The sequence below is a fragment of the Seriola lalandi genome, unplaced genomic scaffold (assembly GCF_002814215.2).
Source record: "Seriola lalandi dorsalis isolate HSWRI2012SDOR001 ecotype SW California unplaced genomic scaffold, Sedor1 jcf7180002054685, whole genome shotgun sequence".
NCBI classification, from domain to species: domain Eukaryota; kingdom Metazoa; phylum Chordata; class Actinopteri; order Carangiformes; family Carangidae; genus Seriola; species Seriola lalandi.
Genome location: NW_019525238.1, coordinates 797551 through 819990, shown reverse-complemented (window position 1 = coordinate 819990; position 22440 = coordinate 797551). Strand labels below are relative to the sequence as shown.

At 41.5% G+C, this 22440-nt stretch overlaps 2 protein-coding genes across 2 annotated transcripts in view; both read right to left on the bottom strand.

The window, feature by feature from the left end:
* The window catches only part of LOC111667178 (dedicator of cytokinesis protein 3-like), a 52550-nt gene extending 50601 nt beyond the window's left edge, over positions 1-1949 (bottom strand). The window contains exon 1 of the mRNA XM_087178367.1: positions 1295-1949. Within this exon, the coding sequence (XP_087034493.1) occupies positions 1295-1331 (37 nt within the window). The 5' untranslated portion in view covers positions 1332-1949. The remainder of the gene's footprint in view (positions 1-1294) is intronic.
* Positions 1950-6643: 4694 nt separating this feature from the next.
* dcaf1 (ddb1 and cul4 associated factor 1) lies at positions 6644-22401 on the bottom strand. The gene is made up of 25 exons (XM_023422772.2): positions 22236-22401; positions 20937-21057; positions 20765-20841; positions 20603-20676; positions 20389-20502; positions 19528-19665; positions 18734-19330; positions 18074-18175; positions 17820-17978; positions 17209-17388; positions 16807-17016; positions 16459-16628; positions 16190-16314; positions 15488-15723; positions 13225-14297; positions 12900-13098; positions 12305-12387; positions 11702-11786; positions 11340-11573; positions 10655-10748; positions 10047-10151; positions 9800-9873; positions 9589-9684; positions 9216-9489; positions 6644-7963 (listed from the first exon to the last, which is right to left on the bottom strand). The coding sequence occupies exons 2-25, from the start codon at positions 21047-21049 to the stop codon at positions 7908-7910; spliced, it is 4668 nt and encodes a 1555-aa protein (XP_023278540.1). The 5' UTR covers positions 21050-21057; positions 22236-22401; the 3' UTR covers positions 6644-7907.
* Between the last annotated feature and the right edge of the window lie 39 nt (positions 22402-22440).

The window sequence follows — 22440 nt, the reverse complement described above, 5'->3', positions numbered from 1 at the left end:
CAGCACCACGGACAGCGCCAGGTCAGTCCACACCGACTGATGCGGAGGCTGCGCCGAACTGTTGCTCCATCACACAAAACTACCTCTTTTCTCTGCACCCCCTCCCTCCCTCCCTCCTTCCCTCCCAAAATAAGCCTACTGTTATTTTGCGCTTGAAAAAGAACTGCAGTGACTCTATGACGGCTGCATGGGATGAACGTACAAACGATTAAATGCGATAAGATTACTATACAGCCACCAGAAGTGGCGAGATTACAAGCGATTATACAGCGCTCTCATCCTGCAGTCCTTATGAAACCATCATGACAAATGTAATGCCTCCAAACAAAGTGTATAGGCCTATGTGTGGGCGGGTGTATGTAGGGGGGAGTATCATGTGCGAGCCAGCATGAGTAGCCCTGCAAGTAACCAGCTGTAGAGCATCTGGACATGACTCACTCCCCAAATGAAAACCCTCCATAGTATAATCGTAGGGTATAGACACTTTAGCCGTGGCTGTGGGGCTTAGCAGTCAGTTTATAATGACCTTATGCTAGTTATTAGACCCTATAGACTACAGCTCTTTTTAACATTTGCTTTTTTTCCCTTTTTTTTCATGAAATGCTAATCTGATTGGAGAAGTGCTGCTCTTGCAACCGACACTTTCACCTCTTTGTCAAAGGTCAAAGTGCTCACAAGCAGGGAGGAATACATGTGCAGTGTGGTAGAGTGCAGTCCCTGTCATTGCAGCAGCAGCAGCAGCAGCTGCAGAAGCAGCAGCAGTGGGCTTCTCAGTTTTCTGTCTACAGGTAGACTCCAGTTTCACTCCAGCCTACACCTGTTGGAGGTACGCAGTCACGATGCCCCCTCGTGGTTTTAACACGAATCGCGCCCCCCCCCCCCCAGATATGCTTATGAAAAGAAAAGGCTAAAATGCTACACTGACGCATTTTTTTTTAACTAAACCACAAAACTATGAGCAGGACCCTGATTTAAAGCACCGCCTGCGGCTGTGCATAGACTGCGATAGCATCTGTAAGGTGGTGGGTTGTAGGCTGTATCATCCCACGCAATTTCCCTTTCTATGCAGTCACTGGCCGTGTATATCAGCCATTATAAGTGTATGTGTTTTTCATTGGGTGTAATGGCCATAATAACAGGAGGGGGGAGAAATGGGCTGGATAGAAATGTCGATGGGCAAAATTGGGTGTTCCTTAAGCACAAACTGCCATCCTAACGCTGAATGATTCAAGTCAATTAAAAAGCTAGAAACCAAACGTGGTAAATTAACAATAAAAGGAAGCAATGGACTCACCAACTCCGATTTTCTCCTCTTCTGTAGGTATCCACATATTTGGTTATTTTTCCTCCGGTAGAACAAGCCACATTATGTCGATATCGTGAGATGATGCTGCTAAAAAAGAGAGCTGAAGGCTACAAATTATCCTGGCTGCTCATACATGAGGACTACATGTCTCGACCGGAATCAGTATCCTGACGTTTGTGTGTATGTGTGTGTGTGTGTGTGTGTGTGTGCGTGTGTTTGTGTGTGTGCAGGAGGAGGGGAGGTAGGGGGGGAGGAGGAAGGAAGGACCATCAAAGCCTCAATATCTCCGCTCTGTTATGTCCCGGCGTGTGTCTCCAGTCTGATGCAGTCTCCGTGTCCACCTAATGTAACGCATGCACACGCGCAATCACACGGGCACGCATGCTCTCACGCTCACACGCACGCACGCGGTGAGCGGGTTTTCTGCTGTCAACTAAAAACAAAAACTAAAAAAAACAAAGGTGTTATTGCAGCCGCATTTCAAGCGGAACGGAGAGATTTCTTTTCCTCGAAGCTTATTTATTTAATTTCTTTGTTTTTCGCTCTTTGCCCCCTCCTTTTTTTTTACCCCCCCTCCTCAGCCAATCGCGCTCAAGTCCAGCTGATCCACAATAGGCTGCTCAGCCAGCGTGAACGGGCTGAATCGGTCGGTAATTAGTCGCTAATAGGTCGCGATAGTGTTCGCCGGTCCGAGCTGTCGAGCTGGTGCGAGGAAATACTAAGAAAACTGCAATATACCATAAGCTGCGCCATCTTCATGGTCGTCACATGACTCGTTTTGTCAACACTGATGTGTCAAACATTTGCAAATATACGCGCCCTCTCTCTCTCCCTCTCTCTCTCCCTCCCTCCCTCCCTCTGTCACTCTCTCTCTCTCCCTCCCTCTCTCTCTCTCTCTCTCTCTCTCTGCATGGCAGTTGCATCCATCACAAACACAAACTGATTTTTCTCCCGCTAGGATGCTGGATGCTGGATGCTGGCCCCGGCAGTCTGCCTTTCTCTGACTGAACGTGTTGCTCAAGGTTGCTGTTGGCCATAAAGTGGCTCCCGGTGTTAGAGATCAGGCCAGACCATGTGAGGAAACACCTCCTGGTTGAGTCATTTCAAAGAAACAGACCCACTGCCGGTGCTGCTTTGTCATAGTGCAGCCATGCTCCCACACAGATGAGATGCAACTTAATTTCCCCTTTGAATTTGACTGATAGGTTTGGCAAACTGTGGATTTCCCAATAGACCTCGATCAACAGCATTTTACTTTGTGTAGTTGACTTCATATGAAGTGGTGAGTTCAGTCCCTCAGACTGAGAAAACTGAGTTGTTAAAAAGTGTTTTGTTTGTTTGTTTTTGATATATTACTTATTGTGTTAACTGTTTAATTATATGTTCCTTAAAATTTAAATATATTGAGTAACAAAAAAATACAGTAATCGGCATTTAAAAATACCCACTATGTGTTTTGTTTTTTATTGTAGACAATACATTTCTTCCAGGATGCTAAAAGCATAACTGTGAGAAAAATAAAGGACATGACTTCAGTGTTTTTAGTGGTAACTGCAGCCCTGAAATCAACACTGGAACCTCACAGATTTCACTAACTAGAGGAAACAGTTGTGAGCTGATTGGTTTGTGTTGCAATGATGTATATATGATGCAATGAATATAGATGAGACTTGTGCACAATTTACCAACGTGTGGATATATGGCTCACCGGTTTATTATAAAGTGAGTCACTGCTGCTAAAATAAGTCTATGGGGTAATGATGAACACATTACTCAGCTGTGAAGCTTGTGGAGTGACAGTCTACACAAATCCACCAATATGACCTTCTAATTACTTCAGTATAGCTGAATGGCACAAGACTTTAGGCCACAGTATGGCACAAAACATACTCTGCAAAACACAGCCTAACACTTGTGAACATTTCAGGACCACTATCAATGTTTCACCTTGAAAGCGTTCCTCTGCCAAGCTGTCTTGCCCAGACCTTGATCTGAGCATTTTAACCTCACCACGCCGTGAGAAGACAACACATGTTTAAAAGACTGGTGTGTTAAAGCAGATGAATACACAATATTCATCCTGAAAAACCTTAGTCATACAGAATCTCACCCATATCTCAATCCAGGTCTGGTCATTTCAGTGCATTAAGCTGTCTTGTCCTATATACAAGTCAATCATGACTAGAAAAATAGAGTGATTTGGTGAATATTGAGCGTCCAGTGAGTTTGATGTAGTGTGGGAGGGAGGGCAGTATTCAGTAGGGTAATTTCTCTCCATCATAGCGACGCTGTGACTGACTCCCATCTGTCTATTACTTCAAGTGGAACACTGTGGGCGGTGTTCCAATCACATACATAAAGCTAGAGGCGTGTGGGGCGTTTTGTAAGCTAAATGTGCATCCCAGCTTATAAACATTTGAGAAAAAAAATATATATATATATCTAAAAAATTATAAGCTCCTGTCATACTTGCAGAGAATGTACTCAAGTGACACTACTGCATGCAAATGGTCAAAATGTGGCAAAAACAATATTTTAAATGATAAAAGACTTTGAAAATGCTTCATGCATTTATCACTTTTCCCACAGTGATTTACTCTATAAGTGCTGTGGCTACACTTAGCTGCTGCTCTGATGCAGCAGCAATGTGAAGATGAGACACAGGTCCACTGCAAACAGGGATTGCCTAATACAGTGAGAGCTGCTATCTGTTTCAACACTCCCAAAGCCAGCAGACAATAGGAGCCAGCCGGGGAGGCAATAAGAAGCATGTCCTACCATCTCATCCATCACCTGCCTTCAGACAAACACACACATTCTTATCTCTTTACACGCCTCAGAATCATACGTTTCATGCACTCAGTGCCCTTCGTACACATGGACACACACGTGCCTCCGCAGGCACACACACAATTAAGCACTTATTTGATCTCAGTTAATGTGGTTCTGCTGACTATTTTAATGTGTTCTATTATTAACTGTGGGGGAGGCCACAGGAAAATTTAGTGGCAAATCCCTGCATGCACAATTCAGCAATCAAGAGACCTGAGTAATGTCACTTTTTATGGAACAGTAAGGCAGAGAAACACTTAAAGGGTTATTACAGACTTGAAGATGTGATTATTCACATGTACAAATGTATGGCATCACCAGCATACCTATTTAACCTCAGCTGTTTCTCATAATGCAAATGCAGACTTTCCCCTTGCAGGTTGTCTCTCAGCTCCGTTTCCTGCATAATTTCTGAAAAGCAGCGTGGGAAACTGTAATGTCGTCTCACTGGACATCACGATAATTTACCAAAACTAACTTTGACTGATAAGTATATTGGTATGATTTTTGCCTCACTGTTGATAGATTTTACATATTAAAATACAGTATTACACAGACTCAAATGCCTCTGAATTTGGAGACTCTTTATCTGGGTCACATATTGTTTTTGAAACAGAGGAGGGATGTAAAGCGGCTGCAGGCTAGTAAAACAAATCAGTCACTAGAAAGTGGCTTAATTCAGTGTCAACTACATTAGAAGATTGGTATGAAATCATTCTTTAAATACTTAAAATGGATAAGCTGACTTATGGAGGACCCAAAAACACAAATTCTATCAAATTTACACGCCAGTGTGTGCAGACTTTATATGATTCCACTAAATGTTTCATGCTTCTTGCATGCTCTTCATCATGGGAACAGCAAACTCCCTCAGTTCTCATCTATCTAGTTGCATTTCCAATAGTGTTAGATGAGCATATGTAAGAAAGTTAAGTGCACATATGTACGTGCGTGGGTACATAAGTGAGTACAGATGTGTAGGTGAGCAGATATAAAAAACACAGTATATACATGGGTGTATATATGGATGTGTACATTCCTTCTGGAGGTGAGGATGGAGGACTAGAAGCCTGTTAGTAGAAGTTATTACTGCTGTTTTCTAATTGCCTCTTTCTGTGCATATGCATATACAGTATATACTGTATGTTTTAAAAACTGGAAGAGCTTTTGTAAGAGGAATAAGTATATATATTCTTTGACATTGCCTCTTCCAAATAAATATATTTAAAAAACTAATGGCGTGTAAAATATCATTATTACTTTCATAATAATCAGGTAATCTCATTGAGATCAAGATCTATTTTGCAATAAAGACTTTAGCTCTGCAGAAGTGATAGAAATAAAGCAAAGCAAAGGCCAGTCACACAGAAACAGATACAGAGTCACACATCTATAAAAATGTTCACACAAGGTTTAAAATCACCCAGTGGGATGAGACTTTCAACTTTACAGTCCTGTGTTTTTCATCCAATTTACATGGTGCCAAGTACAGCTCCAGTTCAGTATTCATATCAAGAGTTGCCCAGTTCTGGGGTCCGGTCTGATGAATTGTAGTTTAAAATTTTGGGAAAAAAATGTGATATAATGAAAAGGCTTTAGTAGGATACATTTACAAACAATAGTAGCAGTGTGTAGTTCTCGTCTTGTTGCTAACAGGGTGGAAGGAGCCACATGAGAATACAGGATATCGCCACAGTCAGGCACAGACATGATGGTCGATTGCACAATAGTATTTCTGTCCTCAAGAGAAAGACACATTTTATTCTGATATAAGAAACCAATTTTTATCTTCAGACTCTGTGCCAGTTTGTCCGCATGAGGATAAAAAGACTGCTATCAAACCAAATTCCCAGATACTTATAAGATTGAATATCATCAATTTCTGTACAAGTTTGAGGTAATGCAGAGATGTCTAAAAGACGTCAAAAGGAATCTCAACATGGCTTGATTTGGAGAAGAGACATACACGATTATTCTATCTGCGTAAAAGGGGAAATAAATCTGTGTTAGAGTAACACTATTGTTTATGTTAAAAAAACTTTTTAAATTAGCGGACAAAGCATAGAACGTTGTGGTACCCCCTTGGTTATTAAGTAGGGCTGTTATTTTCATTAATGATTAATGTGTTTTGTCTGAAACCATGAAATCATGTGCAAGTGAGAAATGCATCAAATCGTCACATTTAAGGAGCCTTAACGATTATTCAGTTATCTAAGTAGTTGCAGAATAATTTTCCGTTAATCGACTTATTGATTAATTGACTGATAATTGCAGCTCTCTATGGGACCATCAGTGCAGATCACCTATGTTCTATCAAACCACAAGTAAATTCCTTGCTTGCAGGAGACCTGATATAACAATCTTGATACTGGCATCGGTTTTGGCATGTGCTTTTGCTTCTTCTCTTTTAAAGCCACAAATGTAAAGACACCCTGGCTGAAACTGCTTATTCACTGTCTACTGGCTGCAGGCACCATTCACTCTTCATTAAAGAAGCACACCAAACAAATTTTGAAGCTTTATTTATAGTAAAAATACTTTAGATACATACAAGCTGTACATAAATTGTCTCAAGAAACTCAACATAAATGTCTCCTTCTGGAAAATAAAACAGGTAAAATGAATAGATACAAGGCAAAAACATGAGAAAAAAGTCATGAAATGTTTGCACTGCTTTCAAAAAGTGTGCAAGTGCTAGGCATCAGTTTTCACAATGTTGAGATTATGAAGCTTTCTGTCTGTCTGTCTATCAAAGGAATCACACATTGTAAATTACTGTTTCGCTGAATTTTGCTGTCGGCTCCTATTTCCAATGTTTTAAGCTCTCTTTCGAGATTGAGCAAGATAAAATGGAAGTTTACTATGTTATCAGTCTTCAACCAAAGTCACTCTGATAAATGCTCCTCACTCCTCATTCAATCCAAATCCATGTGAGGCTCAATAAAGGGGTGTGAAATAACACAATGCTAGAGCGCTGTAGAAGCCTCTACACTGTATATCTTTCGTGTGCTGACAGTGAGCAGTTGTTTGGTTGTTGTGTCCGCACTAGTTATGGGTTCTTCAGCAATTCAAGAGCACCAAGCTGATTTACTTTCTCTATTTACATAATGAAATGAGGAGGTGACGTTCACAAATGGCACTGCTGCATGTGGCATTTTGGTCATCGGTTTATGGTGAAAGTAAAACCTGAAAGTGGATTTGACACTTGATGAACCATTGGTAACATGTTTGTGCATTGCATTAGCTGCCTAATTCAATACTTTAGAATGTGTTTGTGATTATTCCAGGTGGTCTGGTGAAGTACAAGCTTGAGAGGGCATTGTATCCTCTGCCATACAAATGCAGAACCACAGCCCTGCAATGTTTCCCCTACAAAGACTAATCTGTGGCCAAACAGAGGCTTACAAAGTGAGTGAATCAATATCAAATGAAGATCCCACTTAAAGAGCCGCTAATGTGATTGATAAAATATAAAATTTTTCTTCACTGCATCTACACACTTTTTCAATCATCGTCAAGCCCACCTTTGTTTTATAAAACTATATCATATACAATCATTTTTGCCCACCAGTAAGTAAATTTCCTCGTCCCGTCACTCCCAAAGTGTGCAGATACCTACTATTTCAAACTGGCAGTGCTCCAAATTATCTCCCACCTCATCTGCTGATATTCTCCTCTTTTCTCGCCTCCTGCTCTGCAGCTCAAATGTCTGTGAGGCAGAAGTCTTGACATGTTGTCCGGTTCCTCGGTCCCAGGTGCCGAAGGCTCTTCACTCATTCAGGGATAAGATGATGTCATCCTCAAGGTCAGAGTTGTCGGAGCTGTCTGTTTGTGCAATAGAATACAGATTTAGAAATGTAGGGATACAGAGATGTGGTGCTGCAGAGGTCAGTGGGTAAGGAGGAAAACTGCCAAAAAGGCAGAATGTGAAAGAGCACTACATCAGTTTTTTTCTTTACAAATTCGTGCTTTCTCTGTCATTCACTCGCCCAACATCTGCATTACACAAAGACAGCAGTTTTTAAATTCCACTGGGAAAGAACACATTTCCTCACAGTGACCAGACAAGCATGAAAACACAGAAACTGGACTAAAATTCAGCCTTGATGCATCATTTACTTGAGACTGCAGATCAGGACTCTGTTCTTTAAATGTTTCTTAAGTAAACCAGGCTAACGCTAAAGTGATCCTGTTCATTCTCATCCAGCTAAGTGCTAGTGCTAGTGTTTTGTTCTATATTGCGCCTTTTTCAGTTCCCACACTGTTGTAACTATTGCTATACAATTAGTTATTATGAGTGAATTCAGTTCTTCCACAAGTGATGTCAAGACTAAGCAGACTTAATAGTTTCAGTTAATAGTATTTGCTACACAGAATAATTTACCCTTAGTTGAGAAACGTATTCCAGTTTAAAATCAATTGATTGTTGAAATCCATGTAAATAAAATCTGTATTTATCATTTAAGTGCAATTTATACATTTTAGGGTTTAAATGACTAGTCTCAGTCATAAGTTAGATGTTGTGTTGTCTTTTAACAGTCAGAAGGTTTTAACTTGTTCATGTCTGACTTTTGTAGTTTGATTCTTTTTAAGAGTACCAATATTATTTTGCTATGTATTTTATCATGCATACAGTACAGTATCTATTTAACTCTTTATTATGTAAATGAAATAGTGATAATGACACCAATAGATTCTAAGGATTTCTCAAGAACCTAAAGGTTTTCATCTAAAATCATCATCCCACTAAGAAAGAAGTCATTTGTATGTGAAAATTACTTAATGTGAGGGTTAATCCTAAAAACTCTTAGTCCTAAACCCGGATAACTGTGAATGAACCTGCATTTTTGCAGGTTTGGCTTTAAGAATTTGTTGCTCTAAAAATATCAGCAAAAAGCCAACTTGGTCATCCACAAACAAAGCACAGGGCCCAGGACAATTAAAAACGGAAGGCAAAAATTATGTGTTCGTTACATTTTAAAGCCTGGACCAATATAATAATAATAATCAACACTTTATAAGACTTTACAGGAACCTACGGGAGCCCTACATATAGTTCAATTGAAGCGCAGCTCACCATTGTCGCCTTCCAGATCAACATCGTCATTATCAGAGTCGTCTTCGTCATTGTCATCCTCATCATCATCATCCCCGATGTCAACATCCTCTTCGAGAAGACGGGCGACCTCCTCATCAGAGGGAGAGAATTCATCATTCCCATCATCCTCCTCTTCGTCATCCTCATCCTCTCCACCGTTCTCATTCTCTAGCTCCGCAATAAGAGGATCTGTATCGACATCATCATCCGAGTCCTCGTCATCGTCATCGTCTTCCTCCTGATCATCATCCTCCTGGTGCACAGATGCCAACAATTACAATTCATTTCGACATCTGTCTGAAGGAACCAAAGAGACCCTACTCCATCAAAGATAAAAGAACAAAGTACGGACCTGATCCTCCTCGTCCTCCTCCTCTTCCTCTGCAAGTCTCTGCCGACCAACTTCATACAGTCTGCACACCGTGTCGGTGTTAACCGAGTCTTGGTTCTATGAAACAGATGCAGCAGGAAAAGACATTTCAATTCTTTCATACATTTATAAATACAGAAATTATCACAATCACTAGCAAAAATAATTGCACTTTACTGCCACATGAATATACCTCAATCACAGCTAGGTAGCAGTCTTTTGTGTCTGTGCAAAGGTCAAATATATTCCTCTTGACATCAATAGTGGCTGAGATGAGAGCAAAGAACACCAGTCAGTACAGATAAAATATTACAGTAATTAAAAATAATTACCAACTACTACAGGGTATAATATACAATGTATCCAAGCACAACACTTAATTATCATGAAAGACTTTGGGGAAAAATCAAATAAAGTGAGGCGAGGGCAGAAAGCCTTACCAATTGGTTTGTAGTCTGTGGCATTAAAGGTCCTGAACGATGAACCAAATGGACTTTTCATCTGCATCTCCATCATGTCGTCTTCATCATCAGCTTGCAACATTGCTGCAAAATCAAAAAGAGAGAAAATAAAAACTGTGCACAGCAAGCTGGTTAGTCAGGGTTCTGGCTCCTGAAAGCTTCAAGTGGTCGTTGAATGAGCAGAGCCATTATGGCACACCCATTTCTCTTCCTGTGAGGTGGCGTGAACCAGCTGGTTCTGTCTGTTGCCAATCCAACACTGATCCTTCTGCCCATATGGCTCTGAGTGACTGTGGTGTCAGGCGCGCACGCACACACGCACGCACGCACGCACGCACGCACGCACGCACGCGCACACACACACGCACACACGCACACACACACACACACACACACACACACACACACACACCTCTACAGGCTCTGTTCACACCTCTCTCCAAATGCACACATGCTCATTTTGCTTCATAATTGCCAGCCTTCCACTCAAACACACCTTTCACACACTTGCACTGACTGTCAAGTGAGTTGTAGGCTTGATGCCAAATACTCTACACTTCCCATCAAGCAGCAATTTCTTTATTTACCTCCGTAGATGACAGTGCCATTGTTGTTGAAGACAATCCTGCACTGGTCCAGAGCAGGAACTGTGTGGAGGAGGTGGAAGGTCCGCAGATCCCACTGAAACTCCAGCTAAGGACCATGACATTCTTTTTCATTTGTATCAACTTAATCTGCTGCAAATTTAATTACACAGCAATTAAAGCCATCCCCAGGGTAGTACAATCAATTTTTAGTGCAATACATATTTAATGTCTAGCAGTGAAATAAATGCTCAATAGCGATCCCATCATGGCAGCGACAACAAATTCTATCACTGATCCATGTGTTTTTGTATCCTAATCAGATTTATGAGATGTTTCGCTATATACTCATTACTGAAGTCCACTGTTAAACAAGAACCTCCTGAATGCAATCACTTTTAGCTGTTAAGTTTAGCAATTAATTTAGCAATAAATTAAACTATCAAATGATAACTGCAGCTGCCAAAAATTGTATATATAGAAGGCGAATACAATAATATACATATTTTTAAACACCTATTCTACAGTACTCATTGTAAAGCCTCATACATGAAAAAGGGACAATTACATTTTATGAAGAGATAAGAGATTCAATTTACTCCCTTGTTAATAGATGTCCTGCCCTCAACAGAAAAATCCTCATAAATTTAAACTCCTACCAACCCAAGTATTCACGTCTCAAGGATACAATTTCCGTGTTTATGATGACTTCCAGGCCGTTGGGATGGAACACACCGCTGATGTTCATGTTGAACTTGTCAAACTTGTGGATGGCCTGAGCCGTGCGCACATCCCACAGCACGCCGTCGTTCAGTACCAGGTCATCTGTGGGGTTGAAGGTGGCACAGTTCCTCTTGTAGTTGTTAGCCAGGTCTGGGTTGTTGAGAGTCAGAGTTACCTGCCCCGTCTGGATGTCATAAATCTGGCAAAGAGAACAGCTTGAAAGTGAGCGTTCACCATTTTACTTACTTACTTACTTAATTTTATTTTTAAGTTGTTCCGTATTTAATATTTCATATTGTAACATTCAAAAAATGCTGACATACTTACACGTGCTATATGTTCCTTAGTTCCAATGACACGATCTTGTGAAAGCTTACTGAACTCCACATAATGGTCACCCAGAAAGGAATGCCTGGAGACAACGAGAGCAACCTTTCAACATTTCATCGAAAAAATGCAGCCACTATGATTATAAAAGCTGAATAGTTTAAACTTTATAATTGCTTAAAGACATTGTAGAACAACTCTGAATGAATCGGCTGAGTCTCAGTGTTGCCTTGGTTAAACTGTGCGGATGAATGAAGCCAAGTGCTTGTGTTCCATGAACTGAAGACTGCAGCCCTCAGGCTGTTAGCGTGCATAATTAAACAGCATGTCATCTCCTTTCGGCAGCTCCCTCTTTTGACAGCATGAAGCTGCTGTACCATTGGAAGACCACATGCATGGAGGCAGAGGAATCACAGACAGGCATGAGTCCCTAATTGAACTGTTGATCAATAGCCTTTGGTCAGACAGCAGTCATGTGGTATGTACTTTCTGGCAATTTTGCAATCCAAATGTTTCAATATCTGAGATTTGTATTTAAAAGAATGCATCTTGTATGTAGCTGGTGAAAATATGAGTTCAGTCTGCTGTGCAAACATCACTTACTTCATGATGAACACTGATTTCATGCCCCACAGTGCAGACAGAGGATAACTCCAAGAGGCTGACGTTAACAGCAGAGAACCATCCTAAAAGTACAAAATGTGTTGGGTGGTTAAAGATCACATCCAGACATGTTTTAAGTACTCTGCTTGGAATAATAATGAGTCAGCTATGGTTTTTCCACAAAAATATTCCATTGCCTCATTAGAAATTCTTAAAATCACATCTACTCCTTCACCCTCATTGAAAAACATAATAAATCCTGTATCAATGATTGTGCAAATATTTCTTAATTTCAAAACTACTGGATGTAAGATGGTTTCTGCTTCACTGAAAAGTCCATTCTCAGTGTATGTTTCCTCAGCACGTGTGTGTATGTTGCATGGACCTAGACTGGCTTCAAACTAGTTGTAAACTGTAGGTGACGTGATCCTGCACAGTGACGGTCAAATATCAAAGTAGAGTAGCAATAAGCAAAACATATTTTCAAGTGGATGTATATCCTACATGTTAGAGGACAAATAAGATTACATGCAGCAGCTACAACAACTAGACATGATCGGAAACTGTTGATGTATTAATAGCTTTCTCTACTGACCCTTGAGGGCTCCAGGTGAGTGATGGCTGAGCTGTGACAGCTGTAGCTTGCTTCCTCCTGGCCAGTAAACACATTGTAGAGTTTGAGCTGTCCTGTGCACGTCCCGAGCATCAGGAACCGCTCGCGAGCTGAGAAGGCACAACACATGAAACCGCTCTCATCCTCGTCAGCCTCCCTGAACACGGAAATGGGACGGAACCTGGACAAGAAGCAAATAAAAAAACAGAGAAGAGAAATAATTGTGGAGATCGGTCGAATAATCTCAATTTGTGCTCAAAGAAGGAGACATGAATCTAGCAAAGCCCAGAGTGAGTTGGAAACCTACCTGCTGAAGATGAGATGTCGGTCAAAGCATCCTCCATCTACTCCTCCGTATTTAGGATAAATAACTCTCCGTGTGTGTCGAGATGTGAAGTTGATGGGTGCTTGGCGTCTCTGTTTGGGCTCGGGGCATTGATGGGGTGTGAAGAGAGAGAAAGGCGGACATGTTGCGACTGGGTTTTTACAGCGTGCGTGCTGTTCCCTCAGGTACTCTGTGATAATGCTGTCTAACGCAGGTGGGGAGGGCAGGTGCCTGTCAAACTGCTTCTTCATGGCTGGACTCTGGCTGAAGGCCCCATGGTCAGACTTCTGCCTCAGCACCCGAGGTTTCTTGCAGCTCACTGTAGTGCACCCTGTTTGCCGTTCACGAGAGAAAACGATTCGGCCGATCAGTGGGGAGCCATTGCTACAGTGGGGGACAGACATTGAGGGGAAAGCAGAAGAAGCTCCAGTGGGTTGTGATGTAGAGGGACGTGTTTGTGGATGGCTGGACCCAGGGGTGGATGAATGAGAAGGAAGGTTTCCGAGTCTTGACCCGACACCATTGGCCAGCCGAGGTGTGCGGGGGAGAGTGGCAACGGGGGAGGCAGGTAGAGGAGGAGCAACAGGGGGGAAAGCCGAAGTTGAATGTGAAGAATGAGAGAGACATGCCATCGGGAGATCTGCCTCCTTGGTGAGTGTGGTGGCCGTGTCATGAAGGCCTTTGGCCACAAGGTGGTTCCTAATAAGCAACAGCAGCTCTTTCTCAGGGAAGGTGATCCTGGACTGAGCGACCACACTGGCCCTCTGTAGCCACGCCAGAGACACATCCGTACCAATCAGCAGCGGTTTTCCAGAGATCCTTTCGATCAGCTCAGCCGCAAACTTACAGAACTTGACATGTTCGCTGCGTTTGTCCTGGAGCACAGGCTCCTTCATGAGCTGCTGGATGTGTCCGCTGCTGAACAAAGGCAGCTTGCTGATGATCTGTCTGACAGAGCTGGAGCGAGACAGACCAACTAGGGCCTTACAGGCCAGAGCTCGGATCTGGTCTGCATCTGTAATGGGCATCTTCACCGTCAGCAGGGACAGCAGCACCTGCATGACAGACACAGAATGTAAGTTAAAAACAATGGCTGACAAAACTGAGGGCATGTTTGAGAAGTATTTTTTTAATTATGAAGGCTCCCAACTCAGGTAATTGACCGAGTGGTGTAGCATGAGAGGTGGACAAATCCTCTAAATGATGAGGAAATGTGCTTCCTTTGCTGTCTCTTATATCCTGAGAGAGAGCAAATGCAATATTGCTGTCTTACAATTATTTGCTCAAGCAAAACACAACTCACCCTGCCAATGAGTTAGTGGATGCCATCTGTCTAAAGATGCAACTTTGATAATGAAACTTGTTTGTGCAAAAATGATTTTACCAACAACCAACATAACACTTAATGGCATGTTTCCCTTTGTTTGTCTCAAGTTCTACATTTAGATAACTAGTCCAAGTGCAGCTGGAGGCACTTAACTATCAAGTATCCCTAGCTAAGACTAGTGCAGTCTAAGTGACTGTATTACATTATACTGACAGTTTGTATTTCTCTTCCATGTTGATATCATTGAGGACAAACTAAATCACATAAACACTTCTCCGTACGACAGAATACAGTTCAACAGCACCACAAACTACATCCTCAAAAACAATCATACAGGTGAATCAGCGCCTCTACAGAACAGTTTCAATACAAACTGAACATTATAACCTTCATGCAGGTGTTATTTATAGCAGGGCTGTTGAATTAGATTGCAATAGTTTTAGGTGGGTGTACCTAATAAACTGCCAACTGAAGGTATAAATCCCTTTGAAGACATCCCTCTGTCATGCAATTGGTAAGCAGCATGTTGTTCGTACTCCCTGTAAATCAGCATAATGTCTCCCCGGTTTCAATGTTCTAACTGTTTGTTCTTACACTGAACTGATGAGCAGGTCAGCACCTTGCATGGCATCTCCACTGCATTCAGTGTGTGTTTGTGGATGAATGTGAGACTTTAAAACGTGCTTTGCACTGTTCCCATGGTAAAGGCACAATATAAATCCAATCCATTTAAGACTGCAGCATTTACCAGCACCTGTCAAGAAGCATAACTTTAGACGCCCTGTTTTACAGAATGACCAGAAAAACTTTGAGGTTGCCTTTTGTCAATGCTGTAAAAATTATATCAAGTACAGCCTTAAAAAAAAAAACAAAAAAAAAAAACAAACACGTTTGCGACTGATATAATATATATTTTACCTTGATGCCATTGTTGGACTGCACCACATTCCACATCTTAGTGAGCACACTCTCGCTGGCTTTGGTCTGCTGGGGCAGGCGGCGACGGGGGGTGCCTGCAATGAACTTGCCAATGCTTGACATGCGTTTGTCTGGAGCGCAGACGCAGTTGATGACAACCTGCAGAGCCGACTTCTGAATCTCAGCATCATTCACAAATACCTCTCCCTCTGCCACTGCCAGGACTATACTCATTCCTGAGAGAAAACCCAAAAGATTAAATGAAAAACCTTGCAGAGAAAATAAAACCTGGAGTCGTGCCACCTCTCGGCAGAACTGGGCACAGGTTTTATGAAATAAACAAAAATGAAAGTACAAGGCTACTGCATTTTATTACATTCTGACGATGGTAATAAGAATTTTAATTTTATTGTGCTACATTCCCAAAAAGCTGACAAATACTCAACTTTATGTTCACACCATGCCAAAAATCTTCTAATGGCATAATGAACCAATGCACTACAGACACATTTACAAAACCTGCTGGTAAATTACGTCATGCTGCTTGAATGTGTTAATGGCTGTATACAAGCAGTTTAACACTTCTTCAGATTAAATGGAAAACACTTCATGTTCTAAGCTGAGCCTTTTAAGAGTGCCTGATAACAACTTAACATTTAGTTAGAACGTTTTCATAGATGGATGTTAGCTGACAACACCTACCAACAGTGGAAACAGTGGATCCTCCCTCATCGAGCACAACAACAGCCTCAGACAACAAAAGCTGGGTCTTTGGAACAACTGTGAGGATACTCAGGATGTCGAGGGCGTAACGCACTGTATCACTTCTACATGGAAAGAAAAATTATGGTCACTATTGCACAATATCATAAATCACTAAATCTCAGCTTGGAAGTGGACACTGTTAAAACATGTGAAAAGGAAAAAAGGTAATAAAAAATAATAGAATAAAAAAACAGCCTTGTCAATACCTGCCATAGTAGGTCCTCCAGTCACAGGCAATGGAAATAAGCTGCAGGAGAAGCTGGACACAAGACAGCTTGTGGAAGACCTCTGCTGGCTCCCAATAAAGCCGGAGTGGTCCATATTCTATCAGAAACTCCATCATTTCCACCACCTGCTCACGGCTATAGCTGACCGCCTGGGAAACAAGACAACAGCACAAATGATCACTACAGGAACACAAACTCTTTTATGGCAATTAAAACATAAACAGACCGACTTCACATAAAAACGGTATAATCCATTAATAAATGTTTACATCAATAAATCATGTGTCCAGTAATGTTAATCACAGTTATCTTTTGTCCTCTGCGTACCTTGTAGTACGGCTGAGAGTGAATGGGGGCACCCCCCTCTGTGCGCTGCAGGGATTGCTTCACCTGCTCCACCTTGATTGCCAGATGGGCCTCAAAGTACCTGCGCAGGGCCATGCAGGTGTGCTTGGCAGTCTGCCTGCTGGAGAAAATCTCATCATCACTCAGCAGCGCTCCCTGGTCCTCAGGGTTCAGAATCTCCAGTGTGCTAATCTGGAAGCAGTCAGTTCATATTACGCATTAGTACACAATCAGCATCTGATATGTTACATGTTTTGATATCACACTGACTGCTCAGTGTATCAGTTCTTGAACTATACAGTATTTTCTATGAATTTTACAGATGGTTAGCTTTACATGGTTACAGTGAGGATCACATGCAGCGGGCTGCTGGTTTTGTCCTACCAGATTGACAAGGCGCCGGAGACCGTCCTGCTTGTCGAAAAGCTCCAGGACGGCACGGAAAGAAAAGGAGATGGAAAAGAACATGGTGGCGTGGCAGCAGCCAGACGCATGTGAGCATTCGAGCAGCCACAGTGTGTAACCAACCACATCTGACAGGATGGAGTGGGGCAACATGCACACCTTCAGAGGAGAAGACATGGCAATGAATACAAATGTGAACTGCTGGTAGATCTAGGTGGCAGTGATAAAATCAAGTATCGTTTTCCATCAAATACCTCAGGATTAATGCCAATAGGATTTTGTGAATTAATATATTATGTTATTTTGTTCTGTACAACTGCTGTTAAGTTCATATTTATTAATCACTAAATAGTAAAGCAGCCTTTACGTTCCAAGAATTACAACAATATTCCCATAATCAGTATTTCAGATGACATCTCATTACAACACAAATATATAAAAGTATATATTGCCAAGCCTTAACTGCTACAAACACTTAATACTCTGTCATCTTGTCTTTGGCACATTCACATAAAAAGTTGGTTGGCAAATTTTTGCCAACTTTACCAATATTTCACAGTGTATTTGTGTGGTGTGTGTCTGTTTTGTACCCTCTCCATGGCATCTTGGTTATAGGCAAGATAGTAGAGGCACAGAGACACTCCAGTGGCAGCCATAGATGGCCTGGGGATTTCCAGCAACTTCTGAACTCCTCCATGAGCCACAAACTCTGCAGCAAACTTCTTGTGCAGCAGCAAAGATGCCAGGTACTGAGATAGGGGAAAATAGGTTGAGACATAAGTCTGAGGAGCTTGACCTTGTGTTTTGGCACCGTGGAGGGTCAACCACATGAGAGAATGTTTACCTTGAGAGCTTCAAAGGTTAGCTGCACATCATTGGTCTGCTTTAGATCCATATAATGCATGAGCAGCTCACGAGCTCCCATCTGCATGAACACTGCCAGCAGCTGCAGGTAGAAGGAGGAGGAATGGGCATTGAGAGAACATATGTCAATTTGCTTTAATATGAAACCACCTAAATAGCTAGTTACCAGAATATATGGTTCAACAAAAAGCCTGCTACTAATATTTCCTGTATAAAAATGAGCATGAGGTTACCCTTAGAACCATACTTTTTATAATGTCTCAACAGAATATTTTCTTTCATGAAACTTGAGGAAGACTGACATCTACTGGTAAGTCTGTGACAAGAAAAGGGAAACACATACACAGCCTAAAACGATTACATATGCTGCAAAATGCCATTTTACAAGGACTGCAGCGAAAGATTATTTTCATTATTAATCAATCTGCCAGTTATCTTCTTGATTCATCATGTTTTTATATGAAATATCAGAAAATAGTGGTATACTTTTAGCTTAAAATTTAGCTTGAAAAAATTTACAAAATTGATTAATTGCTTATCAAAATAGTCGCAGATCAATGTGAATTCATTGATAAATTGAATAATTATTGCAGCTCTACATTCTACTATATACTGCAGAGGCTGATGGTAATGGACCAACCTCCTGATACTCCCCCAGAGGAGTGAGATACTGCAGGATGAGCCTCTGCTCGATCTCTGGGGTTAGAGGGTACAGATGATAGTTGTTGCCAATCACCCAGGGGCTCATCTCAGACCAGCTGCTGTTGGAAAGCTCGTTGAAGTTCCTCTCTGGCTCTGGCAAAGAGAAATTTAGCTTCTGTTTTGAGGTCCTGCCACTCTCTCTCTCTAGCTTCCTTTTTAGGTAACTGCTGCCATCAGACATGCCTTGGTGTATCAGTGAACTCGGGGCAGACATGGGCTTCATCATGGTTTTAACAGCCGAGTTGGCACGGCTGCTGGTCTTATGAGGAGAGTTGAGACGGAACGAAACCTCATTTTCGGGCTCAATGGTTGAAAAGGGAATTTCGCCATCCCCCTCTGGCCCCGTCCCCTCCCTTTCAGCTCCATTTCTGCCCGGTGTGAAGGACTTCTCTTCAAAGCCTCCATCAACAGTCTCCTCATCCAAAGGTAACAAGGGCTCACTCAAAGCCTTCCTGGGGCTGGGTCGTTTGATTTCCCTTTTGTTCTCAGCATCCTTATCCTGAAGCTCACGTAACCGATGCAGCATCAAAGGCACCTGTCAAAGTAAAGCAAGAAAAAAAAGGTTAATGGACAGTTGCTACTTTATACCAGCTAGTGATGATGAGCAGATTGTCCTGATGCTTGGCAGGATAACACAGCTTCATCAGCTGTTGTAACACCTTGTCCATTTCTATGTACACATTATTCATTAAGATAAAACTGACATTTGATACAGCAACATCCCATACTGACCAAAACAGAGTTCTCCTCTCTGTAGTTGGCTGCGATGTCCTGGTTCTCCATGGCACCAGCCAACAAGCCTGTAGCATAGATTCTGAGGGGCTGCTCGGCCTCCTGAGCCCACTTAAACAGCCTTTCAACTATACCCTCCTGAGAAACACAAACACAGAAGCAAGGTGAAATACATGTTAAACAAGAATGTGAACAGAATGTGAATAGATTCCTACTAAGATAAAACACAGACATTTTTTGAATACTGTATTTTCCCCAGTATGATGGCTTTCATTACAATTTCACAAGCATGGTTCAAAATAAAAGGATCCACTGGCAGAACAAGGGTTTGCAGGCTGGACTGTGACTCCACAAACAAAAACAACATTTTTAAACACCATCTGTCCCTGTCTCTGGTTATCTAAACTAAATTTGATGGGTTTGCTGGTCACTTCCAATGACTCTGTTCAGATGTTTACTTCGTCTCACGACTGTTTTTTCAGTAATAACTACGTGAGCATCTCTGCCTTTACCATCTCCCTCTATGCTATTCTAAACTGCTTTAATATCTAGGACAGCAGAAATCAAAATGAGACCACTTCTCTTTTTCGCAGCTTCCTCTTTGTTGTTGTGGTGACATTTGATGTTATCATTTATATCAGCTGGCTAAACACGAATGTCTGATGTCCTAAGTAGAGGGCCTGTAATTACATGTATTACTTACTGTACCCTTAAACACTGAACATGGCAATTTGGATATGCATCTGCAAAACTACAAGAATATTACAGGCTACTATAACAGCTGAAATAAAGAAAACACAATGTTAGGGAAAAAAATAAATGCTCTTCTCGCATAATCAAGTCAGGATTGGATTAAGGTACCTTTTCTTGAAAGACCACCGCTGTCTCCAATCCAGGCATGATGTTCTGAAGCAGCCGACAAGCTGCTGCATTGAGGGAAAATTCTCTGCTGGTCATCACATAGCTATTCACCAGCTACAAAGGGATGAAATCAAAACCACTTAAAAGTCACTTTCTGACTCAGATGCTTAAAATGGCCCTTTATTTTGTACAACAAGTCTCATTATATTCTTACTGCGTTCATGAAGTCATCATTCTTGAACAGGATCTTGAGCAGGTGCCCTAACATGCATTCTGGATCAGCTCTCCCTAGTGGCCAAGAGGGAAATGTTAAAAACATGCACAACTTAAATCTCCAGTAATCTTGCTATTATGTGTTTCGTTTTCTTTTTCATACCAGGATGTCGATCATCAAAAGGGTCTGGATCTGCTTTGTGATACTCCTCTGTCTCCTTCTCAACAAGCTCAGAGATTCTGAAAGTTACGGCACATCAATATATTTAACTCTCTTTAAGTCACCCTCAACTCATCCTAATGACACCACATTAACAAGAAGCAGAACTACTTACTTTGTGAGGATGTTAACCAGCTCCTGCGTGCTGCCTTGTTGATCTCTCTCCCACTGTTCCAGTAGAGCAGTCAGCTCTGCCTTGGAGTCCACACTGGCAGACGCCGACGCCATAGCGTTGCCTGTCAGGATAGAATCCACTTAATATATGACTGATTGTTCAATGTATTCTTTGTTTGTAATACATGTACAAAGTGATAACTTTACAATGTTCATTTTGTCCAACCAACAGTTCAAACATCACACTTATTAAAAACAAATCAAAATTATACAAATGATTAAAAGGAAAAGAAGCACATCATCACATCGAAGAAGCAGGAACCATGACATGTGGCATTTTTAAATGACCATTATCATTTAATTTTCAGCTAATCGATTAATTCACTCATCATCATTCAGCTGTACTTGTATGTACTGTTGAGTAGTATAAGTTATAAAAAATCATCATCTTTTAAAAGCTCTTCATATGTTTTGTATGTTAAAATCTTAATTTGTAAAGCAACTAGCAACTTAACTGTTAATAATTTATAGTGGGGTAAAATGTGCAATATTTAACTCAATGCATATCAGTATAGTATTTTATTCTACTTGCATATCTGTATCGTATTGTGGTTTTATGATAATGAAACTATTTTAATTACACTGTACATGTACACGTGACTCATAGTCGTAAACAAGTCAACACAAACACAACCGAGACATCAAACACAGGGAAGCACGACTGAATTTCATCCGGATGACACAGTCAGAGGATATATTTCACTGAGATCCAGAGAACAAAGAGCGAAGAGGCGGATTTGCTCCATCGCTTCACAAACATCACAGTGTGCAGGTGCAGCAGCCCTCCGGGGACTGCAACTGTCAAACCAACACTGTCACTCTACAAATCAGCACGTTGATTAAAATTCTTTGTCGCCTTTTGTAATATGTCTAGAACTACAATCTCAGCTCCAACACTTGGCATGTTTCTCTACATTCACTTACAGCCGATACTTACTGCCCCAGGCAGCAAACAACTCACACACTGCCTGTTGCGATGTTTGGCTAGCCAGACTGTAGCTAAACAAGGAAGCTAATATACTTAGCTCGCCAGCGACACTCTCAAAGTACCCGATTTTGGATTTCACTGCTATAGTTTACACTAAGCCTAAACTGCCCAGACATGCACAGTTTATTGTGTGAGATTCAAAACATAGTTGAACCAAATGAAACCTCCCTGTACATGGCACCTGGCACTAAAGTGTTAGCTAGCTGCATTACAAGTAAACCTGGCTACATTTAGCTAGCATGCTAACTTCACCTCTTTGCTCCGCTCAGCTCTTCTTCGGTTTCACCAAATTTGCCGAGACTTGCGTCCACAGATATTAGTCCAAGCTCCTGGGTGCCTACGTATCTATCCCCGTTTCACAGCCAAAGATTAATTTGCTTTATTGTAGCTTTGTATTCACGGTTTATTATCATTATGGCGAACACGTTCTCCACGTCATTTCAGGAGCGACAGTCGA

Bases quoted from the DNA above. Each gene is read 5' to 3' on its own strand.
- dcaf1 (XM_023422772.2), bottom strand. From the start codon at position 21,049: ATGGCGTCGGCGTCTGCCAGTGTGGACTCCAAGGCAGAGCTGACTGCT. The intron at 17,979-18,073 runs GTAAACATTCTC...CCCCTATCTCAG, and splicing joins TAACCTTTGAAGCTCTCAAG to TACCTGGCATCTTTGCTGCT. The intron at 16,629-16,806 runs GTACGCAGAGGA...CTTGTTTCCCAG, and splicing joins ACTCTCAGCCGTACTACAAG to GCGGTCAGCTATAGCCGTGA.